The sequence below is a fragment of the Mustela nivalis genome (assembly GCF_964662115.1).
Source record: "Mustela nivalis genome assembly, chromosome: 7".
Taxonomy (NCBI): Eukaryota; Metazoa; Chordata; class Mammalia; order Carnivora; family Mustelidae; genus Mustela; species Mustela nivalis.
Window position 1 is genome coordinate 104,557,336 of NC_139026.1, and position 21,172 is coordinate 104,578,507.

At 50.8% G+C, this 21,172-nt stretch overlaps 1 protein-coding gene across 3 annotated transcripts in view; it reads left to right on the forward strand.

Annotated features, from left to right (window-relative positions):
* Window positions 1-21,172, forward strand: part of ANO2 (anoctamin 2) — a 342,917-nt gene that overhangs the window by 16,817 nt on the left and 304,928 nt on the right. For 2 of the 3 annotated variants that reach the window (XM_082742732.1, XM_082742731.1), the window contains exons 2-3: window positions 6,662-6,864; window positions 8,055-8,381. In XM_082742732.1, coding sequence (XP_082598858.1) covers window positions 6,662-6,864; window positions 8,055-8,381 — 530 coding nt within the window. Of the gene's footprint in view, window positions 1-6,661; window positions 6,865-7,305; window positions 7,537-8,054; window positions 8,382-21,172 lie in introns of those variants that run through there. The other variant, XM_082742733.1, reaches the window with a different exon arrangement.

Here is a 21,172-nt window from a genome sequence, read left to right on the forward strand (position 1 = left end):
TCTAAGCAGAGCTGCGGGCTTCTGCTTCTGTAGGTTCTTGTTCATACTCCAGCTTTAGCTTTTCTCTTGTTCCTGAAATGATCTTCTTATTAGTATATTTTCCTTATTAATCTGCCTTCCTTGGGAGCACTCAAGGCAAGCCTTATATTTCCACTGTATTATATAGAGCCCAGGAAGTGAAATGGTTCTGAAATGAATAGAGACACAGTCGTTCAATCCCCCACCCTGCAACGACAGCCACTTGAGGTTGGAGCATGGCGTGATGGCTTGTGGTGGTGGTGAGGGGGGCGCTGCTCTGGGAGGGGTAAGCGGGCTGTGGATGGGTGTTAGATGAAGGAGTATTCAGACCGGTGGGCCGGGCCCAGATGTGTGCATATCAGACAATCTGGTCTTCATCTAAGAAGAGTGGATTGAACGGCAGTCACTTGGTCAGGTTGTGACCTGAGGATCAGAGGGGAGCAAGCTAGTGGCAGGGAGGCCAGTTAGCTCTTACTTACCCAGGTTCAAGGTAAGGATGCACACTGTCGCCGTGTCATCCTTAGGAAGGGGATACTTGAGCATCGGTGGACAGAGGGCTGTTTTTGAGTCTGAGAGGCAGAGCCCAAGACGCAGATCTGCAAATGGTCCTTTATTGTGTGGAGGGGACTGGAAGACCGTCCTTCTGTTGCTCAGGCCTCATGCAGAGTCTAGGAAAGTGCTGTTCAACAGCAGCTGTGGGGCAGGGCATAGGGTGATCAGCAGGGCCATTGGGTCCAAATTTTAAGCTTGGCATCTCTAATTTTGACTATCAAGTTCATTCAGGAAAGCAGGGTAAGACCTCTGCACAAGTGCTGACCCTACCTGAACTGCCATCCATCTATCCCAGGATGCTTGGGGAGGGGCCACATGAACATCCACAAAAGTCTGCACATGCCCAGGTCTCTCTGAACCCCACCTGGGGTCTTGTTCTCGACCTGGGAGGGTGTGGATGCGCTGTCTCCACTCAGGGTAGCCCTGGCCTGTCTGGCTTTACCTGAAACAGTGGCCTTGAAGGGTGGGGAGAGAGGCGGCCCTGTTCTTCCCTTCACACTTGCCCTGCCTGTGCTTCGTAACGAGGCAGTAATGATGCCATGAGGGAAGCTTCGAGGAAGAGCGCTGCTGCCTGGAGGTCAGGCTCCCATAGGACACCACCTGCTGCTGTTCTTTCTTGGAGGCTCTGGAAACCTCCGAGAGCCCCGATGACTCACCTCCCCCTCCTACTTGCCTGGGGAACCCACTTCCCGCTCCCAGTCTGTTCAGCCTTCTGCCGCCTTGCTCTTGGCTGTGCTTCCTGGTCCCTTTGCTCCGGTTCTCCCGCCATCCCCTACTGCCTGAGCGCTCCCAACCCCCCTCGCTCTCCACAGCCCATGCCTCGCCATTTCCCCTCCTCAGAAGCCCCGTCCCACTCCGATCCTTTGCTGTGACCCCAGAGTTTAACCAAACTGTTTGAGAGCCGGGGCATGGTTCGAAGGGTCCGGAAAGAACCCCTACAACATCTGTGCCCCCACCCGGCATGGTGCCCAGTGCCTACCATTGGAGGGTATTCCTCGCAGTGAGACCAGAGCCCTGACCCCTGCACACATGCAGGGCTTGGGACATCTCCAGAGTGCTTTAGAGTTTCCTGAATTCTTTCCCTTCTGTTGTCTCAGGATGCCAGCTTTTGGAGCTTGTAAGCTGAGACAGCAAACAGCTCAATGGAGGAATGGGCGTCAGAAGCCCCTGATGATGGATGGGAATGGGGACCCCAGCTGGGGAGGGGCTTTGGCTGGGCTGGGGGAAGGGATGGTGTGAAAGGGCAGGCCACGGGAGGACCCTGAAAACAAGCTCTACTTGCTTTTTCATTTAGATTTGGGAGCTCTTCCTGCCTTTCGTCTCTATTCCTTTCCCTCTGGATCTCAGATCCTGCTCCTTTGTCTGCCTCTGTGGTGTAGCCTAAGGCACCTGCAGCCCTCCTGAGCAGTGGAGGTGGGATCTGTCCAGAAGGGACAGAGTTCACCCCTGAAATTGTGGTTCTAAAGGCTAAGAAATTGTGCAATGGTGCCAGATGACAAACGAAATCCTGGTACTGGGGGATAGAGAGCTGGTGCTTCTCCTGCCTCCTCTAGGAGCACTTCCAGGGGGAGGTGAGTAGGAGCAGGCAGGCGGGTGGCAGAGAAGGGCAATTCTGGGACTCAAGGCCAAGCGACTGGTATGAAACAGAGAAGTGAGGGTGGGCAGAAGCATGGGAAGGGGCAGGCCCTGAAGCCCTGGGTAGGATTTGGTAACAATCCCTCACATTTTCTGTAGCTTGTGGACTTCCCAGGAGTTGTCATCTTTCCTCTTGCTCTGTCTCACCCACCCCCTTTGGGAAAAGATAGGGTAATGACACCCGCCTCTCAACTGTGGAAGTAGAAACTGACGTCAAAGAAATCACATTATTTTTCTGAAATTGTGGCAATGCCAAGGCGTGGTGCTGAGGGTCCCCCCGACTCAGCGTGGGGGTTGCCATGTGGCAGGGTGCTGACGGCGAGGCCTGCGAGGAGTGCTGGGGAGCAATGTGGTTGTCACCCCAGCACTTCTCAGTTGTCTGTAGATCCCACTCCACTGTGAGACACCCATGTAGTCCCAGATCACAGGCTGACATTTATTGAATTTCTTATTCCTGGCCTGGAAAAGAGTGTCAGCTGAGGTCTTGAACCACTCGGGTGGCAGGTTCTCCAAACAGCAAGCTAAGACCAGAACACTGCCCTCCCCCAAAAGTGTAGGCTGCCCCCCAACCAGTCACATGCCTTGTGGTTTCCCTGTGCTTCATCGTCTTAGCCAATAGAGCGAATAAGAATATTCAGAAAGAAGGGAGTGGGAAGGAGGGTGACAACAAGGCTGGAGAACACATGTAGCGTCTCTCAGCCCATGGTAAAGACTTTCTGCTCTGGCAATAGGGAGCCTTCGAAGGGCTTCCAGTAGGAGAGTGGGGCCGTGTGACATGGAAAGGTACCCCTGAAGGTGGAGGAGAGAATGGATCGGGGTGGCGGGGGAGGTGGGCAGCTGCTGCCAAGCTGGGGCTGCCCTCTGTCTATGTTTAGGCTCCGGGAGGCCTCTGGTCATTTTCATCCAGTTACACTTGACTAGGTGAGGAGGGCCTTCCCTTCCCCCACCCTCATGCTCTAGGAGGCTTGTGAGGGTTTGGATGGCTGAAGGATGGGCTAGTCCCATTTGGGGGAGTTGGTTGGAGTGGTCAGATCTGGGCAAAAGCTTGGAGGAGAGGGATTCCTTTGACTGGACAGTCAATGGCTGCCATCAGTAGGTTACCCTTATTCAGTGACCCCAGACAATAAATGCCCCACTCTTTGCGGTACCCTCCTGACCAGTGGAGCCCATGGGATAAAGCTCGGAGGCCTTCTCCTGCCAGCCAGACCTGTGTCTGTGTATCCCCCGAGCTCTCCCAGCACCACCTCAGCTTGGGAAACCGCAAGTCTTGTCTGCAGAGGGAAGCAAATTAGCTTTGCCTGTAGTGTCTGAATATTTCTGTCTTAGACCTTGAGCAGTAGCTTTTTGAAACAGTCATGTGTTACTTTTGATTTTCTGGGTCCCTTGTGACCCAAAGAGCAGGTGGCCCACAGCTAGACAAAGAAGCATAGCCTGAGAGAGGAACATGGGTCAGGCCCGGGGCTGGGAGAGTGTGTGGTGCGTTCCAGACACTGTCTACAGAGCAGCAGGGCTGGGACTCAGAGACGCAGTGGACCCGGGGAGCTGGCTGGGTAATGCAGGGTCTCACAGCTTGTGGGGATGGGGGAAGCACCAAAGTCTCCACACATGCAGGTGTCGCAGCCAGGCCGACTGTCTTTTGGGGAACAGTGGAGGCGGGCGAGGGTGGAAGCAGGGGGTGCTGTTGGAATGACCCCACCGAATGAGCATGGTAGTCTGGATTAGGGTGGTAGTCATGGAGGTGGTGGAAAACAGTTGGCTTTGGGAGCTGTTTCAGGGCAGAGTTCCTAGGATGGGTGACAGGGACTGTTGGGCACGGGGAAGGCTGGCTGTCCAGGCGGGAGTGTGGACAGGTGTGGTGGCGGCCTGGCAATGCTGGAGCAGGTCCTCATGTGGAGCAGAATGCAGATTTGGTTTTGGACCTGTAGGTTCTGAAGGGGGCGCCGAAACATCCAGGTGGAGAGGCCAGTAGGCAGGAGGGTGTTTGGATCCAGGGCGTTTGGAAGAAAATAAGGGTTAAAGACAAAATGCTGGGGCTCATGAGCACAGCTGATCATTAAGGCCAGAGGAGTGGATGAGAGTATCCAGGCGTAGGGTGAGAGTGTAGAGAAGACGTCCAAGCCTTGTGAAAATCTGTCCAGCTGATCCAGAGGTAGGGAAGCCATGCACCTTCCCCATCCCCCATGGCACTCAGAGCTCAGGGAGGCAGCTGCCTCCTGCATACCCAGGGTTCTGTTGGGCAAGACATCCTCAGCCAAGAGCCAAGTAAATGGTCAATAAAGGGAAGATTATTTTCAACTTTGTAACATGTTCCACAGGGTGTGTATGTAGGCCTTTCCTTCCGATCAGGCTCAAGTTCCCTCTTTTTCAGCTTCTTGGAGGAGTCCTGTGGAGTGGGTTCTCTTGTTGCATTTGTCCTGATGCCCAGGCTTCACTCTCCCCTCCCGACCCCTAATTTCATGGTGAGGCCAGCCGGCTTGAGTGTCTCCACCTTTGTGTCATTACTGCCTGGTGTGTCTTTCTGGAGGTGGAACGACTCAGCCATGTGCTGTGTTCTCATTGTTGGGTGCAGGGGGCCAGGGGAAGAAGGTGGTCATGAAGGCAGGGCCTCAGGCAGCTGTGGTCCATGCATCAGAGGCAAGCAGAGGGAGCTGCTGGGATGGCTGGTGGAGCCCTGGAGACCAGCCTCAAAGCCCAGGTTGTACCTTCAGGGGCATGTGCCTCTTGGATAGTGGTTTGATTAATGCTGGGCCTGACCCTGAATCTGAGCTACAGCTGTGAATGGGAATATAGCCGACCAGCGTGCTTGAGTGAGCCTTACCTTTGTCCTGACTGAGCACAGGTATACATGGGGGTGGTCTTGGTCTCTTTCGATGTGCATCTGGAGGTTTTCAAGCCTTCCCTGGGGACAGTTCTGCCCTGGGCCGTGGTAGGCAGGCATGCGAAAGGCACAAGGGGAGAGGGATAAGGCAAGATGAGGGACTGAGGAAGGAAGCCCTTCCTTGCTGTCCTGAGCCTCAGGTGCTCCATTCACCACCAGCACGCACACCCACTGTTGCCCTTCTGTGTTCTCCCCCTGCCTTTCTGAACCCATCCACCCTTCAAGACCAGAGTCGGGCTCAGTCCCTCTGGAACCTTCCAGCCTCGCTGGTCTCCCACAGTGTAGAACTGTACACTGGAGCCCACAGTGTAGAAGTAAATTATGAGAGCTCTGCTCTGCATTCTTCCTGCCTGCCAGCTCTGTCTTTGTGAAGAGATGATCAGGTTTTCCAGGACAGGGACCGAATGTTCTAGGGCCCCTGAACTGTCCAGCAGAGAGCTGGGTGCCTAAAGGGCTCTTCTGAACTGCTTTTTGTTCATTCTTCCTTAGAGCAGGTGCTAGGGGCTGAGCTGGATGTCCGCGGTGTGATTTCTTCTCCTACGCAGCTCAGAATGAAAATGAGAACAATTTATGACAACCACCTTTCATTGTGCACCCGTGGGCTGATGACTGCCCTGCGGGTCTTACATATGTATCTGCCCTTCGGTTTCTCACTCCAGCCAGCCAGTCTGGTATTCTTATGCTACAGGCAGGAGGAACAGGCTCAGAGAGGTCTGAGCAAGTGGCAGAGCTGAGGGGGAAGCCCCGGCACCCTGCGCTGTACAGCTTGGTTGGAAAGAGTATTTCTCAGAGGGGGTACAGATTGGGTCTCGTCAGCTTTGAGGTCCTGGCAGCTCGTGGGCCCTGCCTGGGGTGTTTAGTGCTTCAGTGCCCTCCAGTTCTGACATTCTGCAATTTTGTCACCGGCCTGCATCCTTTCCCTGAGGGGGTGAAACCAGGAGGTCTCTGAAGTAGCACTGGGACCCGCTGTGGGTTGCTAGGGGGCTGCTCCGGGGAGGGCTGGGAAGGGGCTGTGGAGCTCTGAGGCCCTGGTGGAGGCAGCAGGTGCGTGGAAACCCCTCAAGGGCATTGGAGACAGCGCTTTTGTCAGAGCAGGCCTCTGCCCTCAGGGGACCCACGGGTGGTGTGTCTGTCCTTGCTCTCGCGTCAAGGGTGCACCAGGGTGCCCTGGGAGAGACCCTACAACTCCAGCCTTTGGCATTAGTTTGGTGTCTCTCTAGGGAGTGCTCCCACTCACCCTGGCTCACCTGATACACTGTCCCCTCTTGTCTGGGAATTAGAAGATTGTGACAGCTGTCACCTGAAGGAGCATCTGCTGCTGGCTCTCCTGTGTGTGTGTGTGTGTGTGTGTGTGTGCATGTGTGTAGTGCATGAGACCTTCTTCCACATCCCACTGCTTCCTTCTATACTGTCCCCACCCTGTGGCCAGTGTGACTCTGCCTAAGCAAGACCGTGAGGAGGTGTGGCCTTTTTCTTAGAGATACCCCGGTTTCCCTCCCTCAGCCCCTCAGTTTCTCCGTGTCCTGGGTTTCCTGTCACCTGAAGCTGCTTTGCCTCCTTTGTCTTTCCCTCTCACAGATATCCCCCTGCTCCCTGGCTCCCCACGCCGGCTGAGCCCTCGGGCAGTGGCCAGAGGGGACCGGGGCCCCAAACATGGACAGCAGTACCTCAAGGTGCCATGTCCCCAAGCCCCTGGCCAGCAGGGCCGTTCTGGCCAGCAGGGCAGTTCTGATGGAGAATCTGGCCTGGCCTCCGGTGGAGGGAGCTCCTGCAGCGGCTCGGTGAGTGCTGGGTGGAGTAAAGGCTGACACTGTTGGGTGCCCCAAAGGAGCCTCTTGACCTGGGGCCCCTCTGCCCACAGGTGTGTGTATGTGTGTGAGATTGTGTGAAAGAGAAAGAGAGAAAGAGGCCCAGGGTTTTTGTGAGGGCCTTTTCCTCTCTTCTCTCTCCAAGTCCACGCTAAGTCTGTGGGCAGAGGAGAGGGAAGGGGAGGCGTGAGAGGCCACGTGGGCCCACCTGTTGGTCTGCAGACTCCCCGACTCCCCTGCCAGGTCTGAGGAAGCAGAGCTCTGCCGCAGCTGCTCGGAGGCTCTCCCCTGTGCCTGGCACTTCATCTGGTTGCCCAGGTGGCCTCTCAGGTGGCTGCAGAGGCAGATGGGTAGCAAACCATGAACAAACAGGGAAACCCCCAAAGGGAGGGAGGCAGGTCCCTCTCCTGCCCCGCCTTGGTCTTTCCCCTCCTCTTCTCTCAACCTCCCACCTCCGGGCTGGCGGAGAGCAGAAGCCGGTCCCCCTGCCGCGGTCTCTCGCAGGGTCCTGACTGGTCTCTGCAGAGCAGGAGGATGTGGGGCTGCGAGGGGCATAGTGTCGAGTGAATCCCTGGGGGGTGGGCCTGGGGTGGGCCTGGTGACAACAGATTGGCCTTTGTTCCGATGGATCCAGAGAACTTGCCCGTGAGTAGTCTGGGTGTGTCAGGAAGCGTGTGTTTGCGGGCCAGCCAGCAGATCTGCAAGGAGCGGGGTATGTGTGGGTGTGTTCCAGCACATGTGGAGGGCTGTGTGTGTGTGTCTGAGCGCCCTGGGGTGCTGTGTGTGTGTGCGCACATGCATGTGTGTGGGGTACCGCATGTATTTGCTCTGTGTGCATGTGCAGGAGCACCATGTGGCTCTGGTGTGCAGGGCTTTGCTGCTACATGTTCAGACTGTGCATGCAAGCGAACGTGTGTGTGTGGTGGCCAGAGTGGGTTGGAGGGCGGGGGTGGCCAGGCTGTGGACAGGTGTGGGGGGCTGTGTGGGCCGGGTGCGGCAGAAGAACCTACGCCACTCTGTCCTTCCACTGGGGGAGTCAGGGCCTCGGGACCTGTGGGGCTTCCTGGTCCCCCTCCCTGGGCCCAGAGCATGAGGTTAGCCCCCTTCATCACTCCCTTTTTCTCACCGGCCCTCACTGTCGCTATCCTATTCTCTCTGGCCAGGTCATCAACAACTACCTGGACACCAATGAGCCAGTGTCCTCGGAGGCCCGCCGGAGCCGCATGCACTTCCATGACAACCAAAGGAAGGTCGACTACGTGCTTGCCTACCATTACCGCAAGCGTGGGGTGCACCCTGGCCAGGGCTCCCCTGGCCAGTCGCTAGCAATTGTCTCCAATGGGGAGACAGGCAAGGAGCCTCATCCTGGGGGCCACAGTGACATTGAGCTGGGGCCTCTTGATGCCCTGGAGGAGGAGAAGAAGGAGCAGCGGGAGGAGTTTGAGCATAATCTGATGGAGGCCGGACTGGAGCTCGAGAAGGACTTGGAGGTGAGGTTGGGCAGGGGGCATAGAGCTGTGAGGTGGGATGGCCTTGCAGGATTGGCCTCCTGGTGATTGGGTCACCTGCAGGGAACATTGGCCTTGTTCTGGCAGGTGGCATTTTGTTTTTTTATCTGGTGGGCAAACCAGATTTTCTTGTTCAAAGATCTGAGGAAGAGCCTTGGTGTAGCTAGTGCCCCTGCCTGGGGGTTCCTGGGTAGTGGTGGTAGGGAGCTGCCAGTCTGTTCTGTGGGTGTTGGCCTCCTTAGAGATGGGAGGCAAGACATTTCTTCCTGGTGCTCAAAGACCCCATCCTGTGTTCTCCTCAAAGGTTTCCTCGAGGTGAAGACCCAGATTGCATGTCAAACTTTGGATCACATTCCTCTATAGGGGATATACGTCACTAAGGAATATGCTTGCCTGGGGCTCTCTGAGGGAGGGGATTCATTGGAAACTGAACTTTGGACATGTTTTATCAACTTGTGAGCGATATATGTTCTGACCTCTGGTCAGTAGCAGCTTAAGGGATTCCATGAAAATCTGTTTATTTACATATCCATGTCTCTCCATCCATCCATTGATCCATTTCTTCATATCACGTGATCCTTTAAAGATGACCTGCCCTAACCATCCCCTCCATACTCAACTTCTACCTTTCATACCCTCCCACACCTGCTCCAGCTCATTGGCCTTCTCTTGGTGGTGTGTTGGTCACCCTTACCTCAGGGCCTTTGCACTGGTTGTCTCCTCTGCCTTGAGCACCCTTCCCCAAACCCGTGCCTGCTCAGCCCCTCACTTCAGACCTCTGCCTAAATGTCATCTCTTTGCAGACATCTTCCTGACCATCCTAGTCCTTGGCGATGCTTTAGTTTCCTTCATCACACTTAGCATTGCTACCTGGAATGACGAGACAGATTTTTTTTTTTTTAATCTGTGCCCCAACCAGCTTCATGAAGGCAGGGGTCTTGTTTGGTTCACTTCTGTATCCCCAGTCCCTAGGACAGAGTCTGAAGAATAAGGCAGTGTATTAAGTGCTTAGCTAGTGTTAGTTGAATAAATAAGTTACCTCCCTGAATCTCACATTCCTCATCTGCAAAACAGTTCAGTGTCCTGCTGAGCTGTAGTTTCACACAGGTCCCATCCATGGATGGGGCAATGAAAGCATCTCACGCAATGTGTACTGCATAGTAGGTGCTCAGTAAATGCTCATTAGGATTATTTAAAGTAGAATCATGCTGAGGGGTGTGATGCCATTCTCACCTCTTTTGTAAGAGTCAAGTTAATACCATTCCCAAACTGGAAGGGACCCCTAGCGGACATTCATTCATTTCTCTGACTCTGAGAAATATGGCACGTCTGAGCTTGGCTCAGACCCTCGTCCTACTGTCCTGGGCTGCTTATCCAGACCCTTAGACTAGGAGCTGCTTCTATCATTCTTTCTACCAATGTAAGGACTGCTCTTTGAAGACAGACTGGAGCTCCCTTGGCTCCTTGATTTTTACTTTTTGGAACCCAGAGCTCACTTGGTGCCTCGAACTAGAGTCTGATGGGAAGGCTTCTCGAGGTACTAGTTTGTTTTGAGGGTCAAACAAGAAGCTCTTGGCTCTGTTATCGTGGGAGGCTCAGTCCCACACCTATCTCTGGGTGTCAGGGAGCCGAGGCCCTGGGCCTCGTTCAGCTGCTCAGTTGGGAAACAGCATCGTGCTCAGGAACGTGGTCTCTGGAGTCCAGAGACAGATGCTCACATCCCGGGTCTGGCATCTACGTGAATGACTTGCTCCTTGGGAGTCAAAGTTTCCATGTCTGTGTAAAGGGGAGAGCCGTACATTCTTCACTGGGTTGTTTGAAGATGAAAACAAGACAAGTGAATTAAGTACTTAGAACAGTAACAGTGCATGTCACTGCTATTATTATTATTATTATTATTATTATTTAGAGTTGCCAGATTTAGCAGATTCAAGATGCCTAGTTACATTTGCATTTCAGATCAACAGCAAATAGGGTTTCAGCAGAAGTATGTTCCATGAAACATTTGGCACCTGCTTAGATACTTAAAAAATTATTTGTTGCTGATCCGAAATTCAAATGGAATGGTGCAGGGGGTATAGTTCAGTGGTAGAGCATTTGATTGCAAATCGAACTGTACTGGCAACTCCCCCCACCTCACTCCCCTTGCCCTCCAGTTAAAGATTTTAATTCATTTGACACAGAGAGAGAGAGCACAGGCAGGGGGAGTGGCAGGCAGAGGGGGAGGAAGAAACAGGCTCCCCACTGAGCAGAGAGCCCAATGGGGCTTGATCCCAGGACCCTGAAGGCAGAGGCTTAACCCACTGAACCACCCACGCCCTCCTGTCCTGGCAACTCTTACTGCTGCCAGTGTCACTGCCCAGCTTTGCTGCCCACCAGCAGGTTCCATTGTTGTTGCTCTTGGGTTTTCCCATGGCTGGGAATTAGGAGGGCCCAGAAATAGCTCTTGGGATTGCCCAGTGTTCAATGGGGGCATGGAGCGGGTCCTAGATGGTTGTCCCTGGTCTGCAACCAGCCAAAAGCACCTCCCTCCCAGCCTCCCTGACCCCTTCCCCCGCCTTCATAGCCTACTTAATGCTTCTCCTTCAAGGGCAGGTGACTCAGCTCCTCGGAGCCCCCTTCTGTCACCAGAGCCCCCACCACTCATGTAGCCTTTGTGACCTACATTCCTGCAGTGTTGCCCCCCCTCCATTTTAAAAATTAATTAATGTTAGTTTTGGGACCTCTGATACGAAGTGCTAAGTTAATGGCCTTTTCGTTCAGGACGCGTCATCATCACTGGTCTGTGGGAGGAACCTCTGGTCACCTGCACAGATACCTGCCTGGCTCTCCCCACAAGCAGTCCTACCAGTGCTGTGTGTTTCTGGGGAATCTATGGTGGTGTTTTGGCTTTATGCGAGTTTTTAATTTGAAAAACAGACTTTATTGTTTAAAGCAGTTTCAGATATATAGAACAATTGCACAGAGGTTTCCAGCAGACTCCATACCCAGTTTCCTCTGCTATCAACCTCTGTGTTAATATGGTGCTTTTGTCACAATTAATGAGCAAATATTGATACATAATCCTTCAATAAACTTTCTACTTTATTCAGGTTGAGTTTTTCCCTCCCATCCTTCTTCCGTTCCAGGATCCCATCCCATACCCCACATGGCGTCCAGTGTCCTTGTCTCCTCAGGCTCCCCTGGCTAGGACAGTTTCTTGAAACTGGCCACATTTTTTGTGTAGCTAGGAGGCACTCCGTTTTACAGCTCACTCCATTTTTGGCTTTTCCTCTTAGCCCTGTATGGTGAGACCACTCGTGTTCTGCATGTGTCTCTAACCCATCTTTCCTAATGGATGAGGGCTTTGTAGCCACTGTGGTCCTCGTGCTTCTTCCCTAAGGATAATGGGCACCCATGTTGCCTCCAACTGTGTGCCACCCCAACAAGATGGAGTAGGAATTGCCCCCTCCTTCCAGGCCAGCAGTCCTGGATTGTCTCCCACTCTCCCCCTGCCCAATCCCTGCCCCCATGCCTGGCAGGAGATTGGTCAGCTGGAGCCTTTCGGGGCCTGAGCAGCTCTTTGGGGGCCTGCTGGGGCTGGCACAGCTCTTCTCGCTGTCAGGATGCTCGGTCTCTGCCTTGAACAGCAGGCTGCCGCTGGCACCTCATGGGAGCGGGGCTATGGCTCAGTGGCACCTGGGGGGCAGCCTGGGGGACACGTGTGGTTGACCCCACCTGCTTGGCCCTCCCTGCCCTGCTAGGCTACACTGTCTTTTAGGCTCTGGTTTCAGTTTGATTTTCAGATAAATGGAGAGGAAATGGGTTTCTATCAGAGACCCATTAAAACTTATTCATTTAGCCTTATAGATCAAAAGAGCTTTGCATCCATTAAATCCTAACTGACTGAATATCACAGGAGTCGTTTCCGGCCTCCATTGCTATCTGAGTGTGCCTGATGCAGGACCGTGATGGGCACGTACCTTCCCTTTGGTGTTTCACTGTTTTGTTCAGTGGGTGAAGTTCTGTGTATTGACTTGTCCGTGATCATATTTTATTTTATTTATTTATTTTTAAAGATTTTATTTATTTATTTGACAGAGAGAGATCACAAGCAGGCAGAGAGGCAGGCAGAGAGGAAAGGAAGCAGGCCCCCTGCTGAGCAGAGAGCCCCATGCGGGACTCGATCCCAGGACCCCGAGATCATGACCCGAGCCGAAGGCAGTGGCTTAACCCACTGAGCCACCCAGGCGCCCCCGTGATCATATTTTAAAGGCTGTTTAGTATTTATCAGATGACTACATGACGGTTCGCATGTCTGTTTTCTTACGTGTAGCCATTTGATTAGAATTTCATGTAAAGACATCATTGGAAATGCCCATGGGAGGCAGAGACACGGGCCCCCTCACTGTCACTTTGGGTACATGAGGGCAACCTGTCGAGAAGGGCATCGCTGCCGAGTGGCCGGCGAATGTGAGCATTTGAGGGGCTCGCCCTCCTCCAGCCTCCAGGTGGGGTTGTGGAACGGTGGGCTGAGCAAGGCCTTCTGTGACATGCCTCCTCCCACCTGCTCCCAAGCGCCCTGCCCTGACCCAGACAGCTGTCAGCACGAAGGCACAGACTCAGATGAACAAGGGCCACCAGGGGGATCCCAGAGCCAGGCGCAGTGCAGTGCATGTGCTGGCCCTGGGGGCGTATGTGGACTTGAGGTGTAAAGGCCTTCTCCTGTCCTGTAGGCCCTGAAATTCCGGCAGACATGGTCTACAGCTTCATCTGTGTGGGCAGCTGGACCTTCCAAACTGGGAATGGAGGAAAGGGCATTGACGGGGAGGCCAGGGGCCCCCTCGCTCCAGACTATCTCTCCTGGGGTTAGGGCACCAGAGGACTGAGAGCAGAAGGTGCCTTTTTTCAGCACGATCTGGCATCTCCGGCATGTCCAGGGCAGCTTTGGGCAGAGGCAGGTGTGGAAGGCAACAGGGGCCCACAGCTTTACTCAGGGGCAGAGCTCTCCCCTCTGCCTTGGTATCAGGTGGGGGCTCAGGACTCACTAGAACCTTTCCCTTTCTGCAGAGAGGAGAGTGCCCCCCCCACCCCCCACCCCCCATAAGTGTCAGGATGGCCCTGACACCTGACCTTTCACCCTCTAGCCCTGGATGTCTGGTGTCTCAACTCAAATTACTGTTCTGAGCCAGAGAAGTAGGCTAGGGGACATCTGAGGTCTAGGACATCATGATCTCCCACGGGGGCTCATTTGGGGGGAAAAAGTGTGGGCTAAGAAAATCAGAATGTCTTCTCACTTTCTTAAAAACAGAGGCCACTGTATCTTGACCTTTGTCATCAACTCCTGTTCCCACTTCCTTTTCCGAAAGGTTTTTATACATCTGATTAAGCAGCTGATAGGACCCTGTGTCCTCCTTGGCATGTGCACACAGCTGGGGTGACTTTGGGCAATGCTCTCTGTCATTAACCCGTGGTTATTGGGGAGGAAACCAACTTCCTGAGTGCCTTCTGTGTGGACTTGTGCTCCCTCTGTTAGTCTTTGCGAATCTCCTGCCGGGTGGCTGTTCTCCCCAGCTCTTTAAGGAGGGGAGAGAGGCTAGCGTTTCCAACATGGGGACATCTACGGAGTGATGGACCCAGCTGGGATCTGAACTCTTTCTGGGGTTGTTGTCATACCAGGGATGACTGCCAAGCCCCTGATAGTGCTCTCCTATCCCTCCTTGCCCAGAATTCTTAGGAGAAGCTCCAGCAAACGCAGGGAAAATGCAAATGTGGATCCCAGGATGGCCTAGTCCATCCCGTGTCTTGCTGTGGGCCACGGTGCTCTCATGAGTGTGGGGAGCACATGCACTATGGGCGACTTGACTTTCGCTAATGACTGAGGAAAATGTGCTGATTTCCCCCTGGCTTTGACTTTGTTCCTGTACCGCGTGCCCCACCCTGAAGCTGCACACGGGAGCCTTTGGCTTCTCTCACCTGCCTTTCTTTCCTGCCCCCAAGGGACCTTCAGGGGACACAACAAAGACAGCCCCAGCAACCCCTGCCCCTGGGACTGCACAGCTGAGTAGAGCAGAGCCTCTGCAGGGCTGGCTGGATCTTATCTCCCAGGGGAGGCCTTCACAGCACAGCCTGGTGGAGGGGGGCTACCGGGAGAAGGGAGGAAGTCACGTGCCCCCTAACAGGGTACCTAGTTCCTTTCCCAAGGAATTTAAACAATTAATACTCAGTATCCTCACTTGATGCTAATAGCATTCCCACTGAGGTGGTTAGAGCAGCTCTTGTCCCCTTGGCATAGGAAACCGAAAACGCCTTGCCAAGCCGGTGAGGAGCTGGGTTGGGCCTTGCAACTTCTCCCCCTGTTCTCTTAAAATGACTTTCCAGGAGTGGCATTTTGTCTACACAGCCCACCAACCGGGATGAGCAGTGTCGAGGGTGTGAAAGAGGTTGGGCGGAAGGCAGGTGGAGTTTGCTGCTGCTGGGGTGTGGCTCCCTCTCAGTTCCTTCATGCCTGGGGTCGGTCCTGCTGGTCCAGGGCTTCCAGAGCTCACTAGGATTCCTCAGAAGGGGCTTGGGAGGAGTGTCCAGGCTCTGACTTGCCAGTCCCACGCTACAGAGCAGAGGGCAAGGATCTGTGCCTGGCCTGGCTGAGGGCCCCCTGCCCGGGCCCCATGGGAGCTGGCGGTGTGTCCTGCTGGTTTTCTGTTACCAGGTACAACCCATGAGGTATGAGAAAATGTGACCATGGGAAATTAGAGTCGGGAGGACTCTGGATCCTTCCTTTCAGTTCCATCAGAGCAGGGCCCAGGGTTGCGAGGATGTGGCTTGTATGATCTCATGTTGCTAGTTAATGCCTTAAATAAATGAAATCTTGGAGATGGAGAGTGTGTGCCCCAAACAAGTCAGGAGGGCAAGCTTCCATCTGTTCGGTGTCTCATCCTGATAGCTGAGTTCCAAACTTCTGGCTTGGCTGAGGTCTGACAGGCCCTCCTGCTCCAACTGTGCCGGGGTCGGTGGCTGGGGCCCGTTCTCGCTGGCTCTTAAATATTTTGAGTATCACTTGTGCTTTCCAGGGGGGTTGGCATCACTCTCTGCATTTGGTGAAGAGAGGGTCAGGGAACAGTTGGTCTTTGTCCTGCTAGTCCTTCCCCTTCAGGGCAGCACTAGATGTTTTGGGCTCAGAGAGAGACATGGAGGAAGAAGGCCCTTCTCCGTTTGTGAACTGGTAAGTTTAAGGTCTTTGTGGGCCGGAGGTGGCTTGGGCAGTGACTTCAGCTGTAGACACTCAAGGGGACAGCTCTGGGGGAGACCTGCCAGGCTCTGCCTCTGCCACCCTCTCCTGCCTCTCATTTAGCAGAATTTTTTTTTTTTAATTTATTTTTTATTTTCAGCATAACAGTATTCATTATTTTTCACCACACCCAGTGCTCCATGCAATTCGTGCCCTTTATAATACCCACCACCTAGTACCCCAAACTCCCACCCCCCACCCCTTCAAAATCCTCAGATTGTTTTTCAGAGTCCATAGTCTCTCATGGTTCACCTCCCCTTCCAATTTCCCCCAACTCCCTTCTCCTCTCTAACTCCCCATGTCCTCTATGCTATTTGTTATGCTCCACAAATAAGTGAAACCATATGATAATTGACTCTCTCTGCTTGACTTATTTCACTCAGCATAATAATCTCTTCCAGTCCCGTCCATGCTGCTACAAAAGTTGGGTATTTTATAAACATATATTTTTATCCCCAGGGGTACAGGTCTGTGAATCACCAGGTTTACACACTTCACAGCACTCACCAAAGCACATACCCTCCCCAATGTCCATAATCCCACCCCCTTCTCCCAAACCCCCTCCCCCCAGCAGCCCTCAGTTTGTTTTGTGAGATTAAGAGTCACTTATGGTTTGTCTCCCTCCCAATCCCATCTTGTTTCATTGATTCTTCTCCTACCCACTTAAGCCTCCATGTTGCATCACCACTTCCTCATATCAGGGAGATCATATGATAGTTGTCTTTCTCTGCTTGACTTATTTCGCTAAGCATGATACGCTCTAGTTCCATCCATGTTGTCGCAAATGGCAAGATTTCATTTCTTTTGATGGCTGCATAGTATTCCATTGTGTATATATACCACATCTTCTTGATCCATTCATCTGTGGATGGACATCTAGGTTCTTTCCATAGTTTGGCTATTGTGGACATTGCTGCTATAAACATTCGGGTGCATGTGCCCCTTTGGATCACTACATTTGTATCTTTAGGGTAAATACCCAATAGTGCAATTGCTGGGTCATAGGGCAGTTCTATTTTCAACATTCTGAGGAACCTCCATGCTGTTTTCCAGAGTGGCTGCACCAGCTTGCATTCCCACCAACAGTGTAGGAGGGTTCCCCTTTCTCCACATCCTCGCCAGCATCTGTCATTTCCTGACTTGTTGATTTTAGCCATTCTGACTGGTGTGAGGTGATATCTCATTGTGGTTTTGATTTGTATTTCCCTGATGCCGAGTGATATGGAGCACTTTTTCATGTGTCTGTTGGCCATCTGGATGTCTTCTTTGCAGAAATGTCTGTTCATGTCCTCTGCCCATTTCTTGATTGGATTATTTGTTCTTTGGGTGTTGAGTTTGCTAAGTTCTTTATAGATTCTGGACACTAGTCCTTTATCTGATATGTCGTTTGCAAATATCTTCTCCCATTCTGTCAGTTGTCTTTTGATTTTGTTAACTGTTTCCTTTGCTGTGCAAAAGCTTTTGATCTTGATGAAATCCCAATAGTTCATTTTTTCCCTTGCTTCCCTTGCCTTTTGCGTTGTTCCTAGGAAGATGTTGCTGCGGCAGAGGTCGAAGAGGTTGCTGCCTGTGTTCTCCTCAAGGATTTTGATGGATTCCTTTCGCACATTGAGGTCCTTCATCCATTTTGAGTCTATTTTTGTGTGTGGTGTAAGGAAATGGTCCAATTTCATTTTTCTGCATGTGGCTGTCCAATTTTCCCAGCACCATTTATTGAAGAGGCTGTCTTTTTTCCATTGGACATTCTTTCCTGCTTTGTCGAAGATGAGTTGACCATAGATTTGAGGGTCTATTTCTGGGCTCTCTATTCTGTTCCATTGATCTATGTGTCTGTTTTTGTGCCAGTACCATGCTGTCTTGATGATGACAGCTTTGTAATAGAGCTTGAAGTCCGGGATTGTGATGCCACCAACGTTGGCTTTCTTTTTCAATATCCCTTTGGCTATTCGAGGTCTTTTCTGGTTCCATATAAATTTTAGCATTATTTGTTCCATTTCTTTGAAAAAGATGGATGGTACTTTGATAGGAATTGCATTAAATGTGTAGATTGCTTTAGGTAGCATAGACATTTTCACAATATTTATTCTTCCAATCCAGGAGCATGGAACATTTTTCCATTTCTTTGTGTCTTCCTCAATTTCTTTCATGAGTACTTTATAGTTTTCTGAGTATAGATTCTGTGTCTCTTTGGTTAGGTTTATTCCTAGGTATCTTATGGTTTTGGATGCAATTGTAAATGGGATTGACTCCTTAATATCTCTTTCTTCTGTCTTGCTGTTGGCGTAGAGAAATGCAACTGATTTCTGTGCATTGATTTTATATCCTGACACTTTACTGAATTCCTGTATAAGTTCTAGCAGTTTTGGAGTGGAGTCTTTTGGGTTTTCCACATATAGTATCATATCATCTGCGAAGAGTGATAATTTGACTTCTTCTTTGCCAATTTGGATGCCTTTAATTTCCTTTTGTTGTCTGATTGCTGAGGCTAGGACCTCTAGTACTATGTTGAATAGCACTGGTGATAATGGACATCCCTGCCGTGTTCCTGACCTTAGTGGAAAAGCTTTCAGTTTTTCTCCATTGAGAATGATATTTGCGGTGGGTTTTTCATAGATGGCTTTGATGATATTGAGGTATGTGCCCTCTATCCCTACACTTTGAAGAGTTTTGATCAGGAAGGGATGCTGTACTTTGTCAAATGCTTTTTCAGCATCTATTGAAAGTATCATATGGTTCTTGTTCTTTCTTTTATTGATGTGTTGTATCACATTGACTGATTTGCGGATGTTGAACCAACCTTGCAGCCCTGGAATAAATCCCACTTGGTCGTGGTGAATAATCTTTTTAATGTACTGTTGAATCCTATTGGCTAGTATTTTGTTGAGTATTTTCGCATCTGTGTTCATCAAGGATATCGGTCTATAGCTCTCTTTTTTGGTGGGATCCTTGTCTGGTTTTGGGATCAAGGTGATGCTGGCCTCATAAAATGAGTTTGGAAGTTTTCCTTCCATTTCTATTTTTTGGAACAGTTTCAGGAGAATAGGAATTAGTTCTTCTTTAAATGTTTGGTAGAATTCCCCCGGGAAGCCATCTGGCCCTGGACTTTTGTTTGTTTGGAGATTTTTAATGACTGTTTCAATCTCCTTACTGGTTATGGGTCTGTTCAGGCTTTCTATTTCTTCCTGGTTCAGTTGTGGTAGTTTATATGTTTCTAGGAATGCATCCATTTCTTCCAGATTGTCAAATTTATTGCCGTAGAGTTGCTCATAGTATGTTCTTATAATAGTTTGTATTTCTTTGGTGTTAGTTGTGATCTCTCCTCTTTCATTCATGATTTTATTTATTTGGGTCCTTTCTCTTTTCTTTTTGATAAGTCGGGCCAGGGGTTTATCAATTTTATTAATTCTTTCAAAGAACCAGCTCCTACTTTCGTTGATTTTTTCTATTGTTTTTTTGGTTTCTATTTCATTGATTTCTGCTCTGATCTTTATGATTTCTCTTCTCCTGCTGGGCTTAGGGTTTCTTTCTTGTTCTTTCTCCAGCTCCTTTAGGTGTAGGGTTAGGTTGTGTACCTGAGACCTTTCTTGTTTCTTGAGAAAGGCTTGTACCGCTATATATTTTCCTCTCAGGACTGCCTTTATTGTGTCCCACAGATTTTGAACCGTTGTATTTTCATTATCATTTGTTTCCATGATTTTTTTCAATTCTTCTTTAATTTCCCGGTTGACCCATTCATTCTTTAGAAGGATACTGTTTAGTCTCCATGTATTTGGGTTCTTTCCAAACTTCCTTTTGTGGTTGAGTTCTAGCTTTAGAGCATTGTGGTCTGAAAATATGCAGGGAATGATTCCAATCTTTTGATACCGGTTGAGTCCTGATATAGGACCGAGGATGTGATCTATTCTGGAGAATGTTCCATGTGCACTAGAGAAGAATGTGTATTCTGTTGCTTTGGGATGAAATGTTCTGAATATATCTGTGATGTCCATCTGGTCCAGTGTGTCGTTTAAGGCCTTTATTTCCTTGCTGATCTTTTGCTTGGATGACCTGTCCATTTCAGTGAGGGGAGTGTTAAAGTCCCCTACTATTATTGTATTGTTGTTGATGTGTTTCTTTGATTTTGTTATTAATTGGTTTATATAGTTGGCTGCTCCCACCTTGGGGGCATAGATATTTAAAATTGTTAAATCTTCTTGTTGGACAGACCCTTTGAGTATGATATAGTGTCCTTCCTCATCTCTTATTATAGTCTTTGGCTTAAAATCTAATTGATCTGATATAAGGATTGCCACTCCTGCTTTCTTCTGATGTCCATTAGCATGGTAACTTCTTTTCCACCCCCTCACTTTAAATCTGGAGGTGTCTTCGGGCTTAAAATGAGTTTCTTGGAGGCAACATATAGATGGGTTTTGTTTTTTTATCCATTCTGATACCCTGTGTCTTTTGACAGGGGCATTTAGCCCATTCACATTTAGGGTAACTATTGAGAGATATGAATTTAGTGCCATTGTATTGCCTGTAAGGTGACTGTTATTGTATATGGTCTCTGTTCCTTTCTGATCTACCACTTGTAGGCTCTCTCTTTGCTTAGAGGACCCCTTTCAATATTTCCTGTAGAGCTGGTTTGGTATTTGCAAATTCTTTCAGTTGTTGTTTGTCCTGGAAGCTTTTAATCTCTCCTTCTATTTTCAATGATAGCCTAGCTGGATATAGTATTCTGGGCTGCATGTTTTTCTCGTTTAGTGCTCTAAAAGTATCATGCCAGCTCTTTCTGGCCTAGCAGAATTTTTTTTTTTAAGATTTTATTTATTTGTTTAAGGGAGAGAATGAATAAGACAGAAGGAGCAGGGGCAGGGACGGAGGGAGAGGGAGAAGCAGATTCTCCACTGAGCAGGCAGCCTGACGTTTGACTCAGTCCCAGCACTCCTGGATCATGACCTGAGTGATGAAGGCAGATGCTTAACCAACTGAGCCACCCAGGCGCCCTCATTCAGCAGATCTTGACTGAGGTTTGCAGGTGCCACGTCCTGGGAGCTGATGACATGTATGACTACGGTGTGGTCCCTGCCTTTAAGGACCTCGTAGTCTGTTAGGGGACACTGACCTGACTGCAGAGAGTCACCTAAAGTCGATCTAAAAGTGCAGTAAGAAAGGGTGCAGGGAGAGCGACAGACTGTCTGGGTGGCTCCCAGTCCTGCATCTGTGTGGAAGCTGGATCACCGTCTCTCTGCCTGCCACAGGTGCAGGGTCCTGGCAGGCGTGAGCAGGCTGAGTCTCCTACTCTGAGCAGGTCTCTGGGCAGGATTCAGTCTGCACACTGAGCCACTGAGAGATGCTTGGCAGGGTAGAAAGTGTCACTCAAGCAGGTGTTGTATGTGGCAGGGTCTTGGAGCCTTCGAGGTCTGGAGACACTGGGAGTCATATCTGGTGCTTGGTAGGTGGCGAGGATGGTTCTGGGGCTGCTTCAGCCCAAAGCGTCTCCTCACTGGAGACAGGGTCTCCCTGT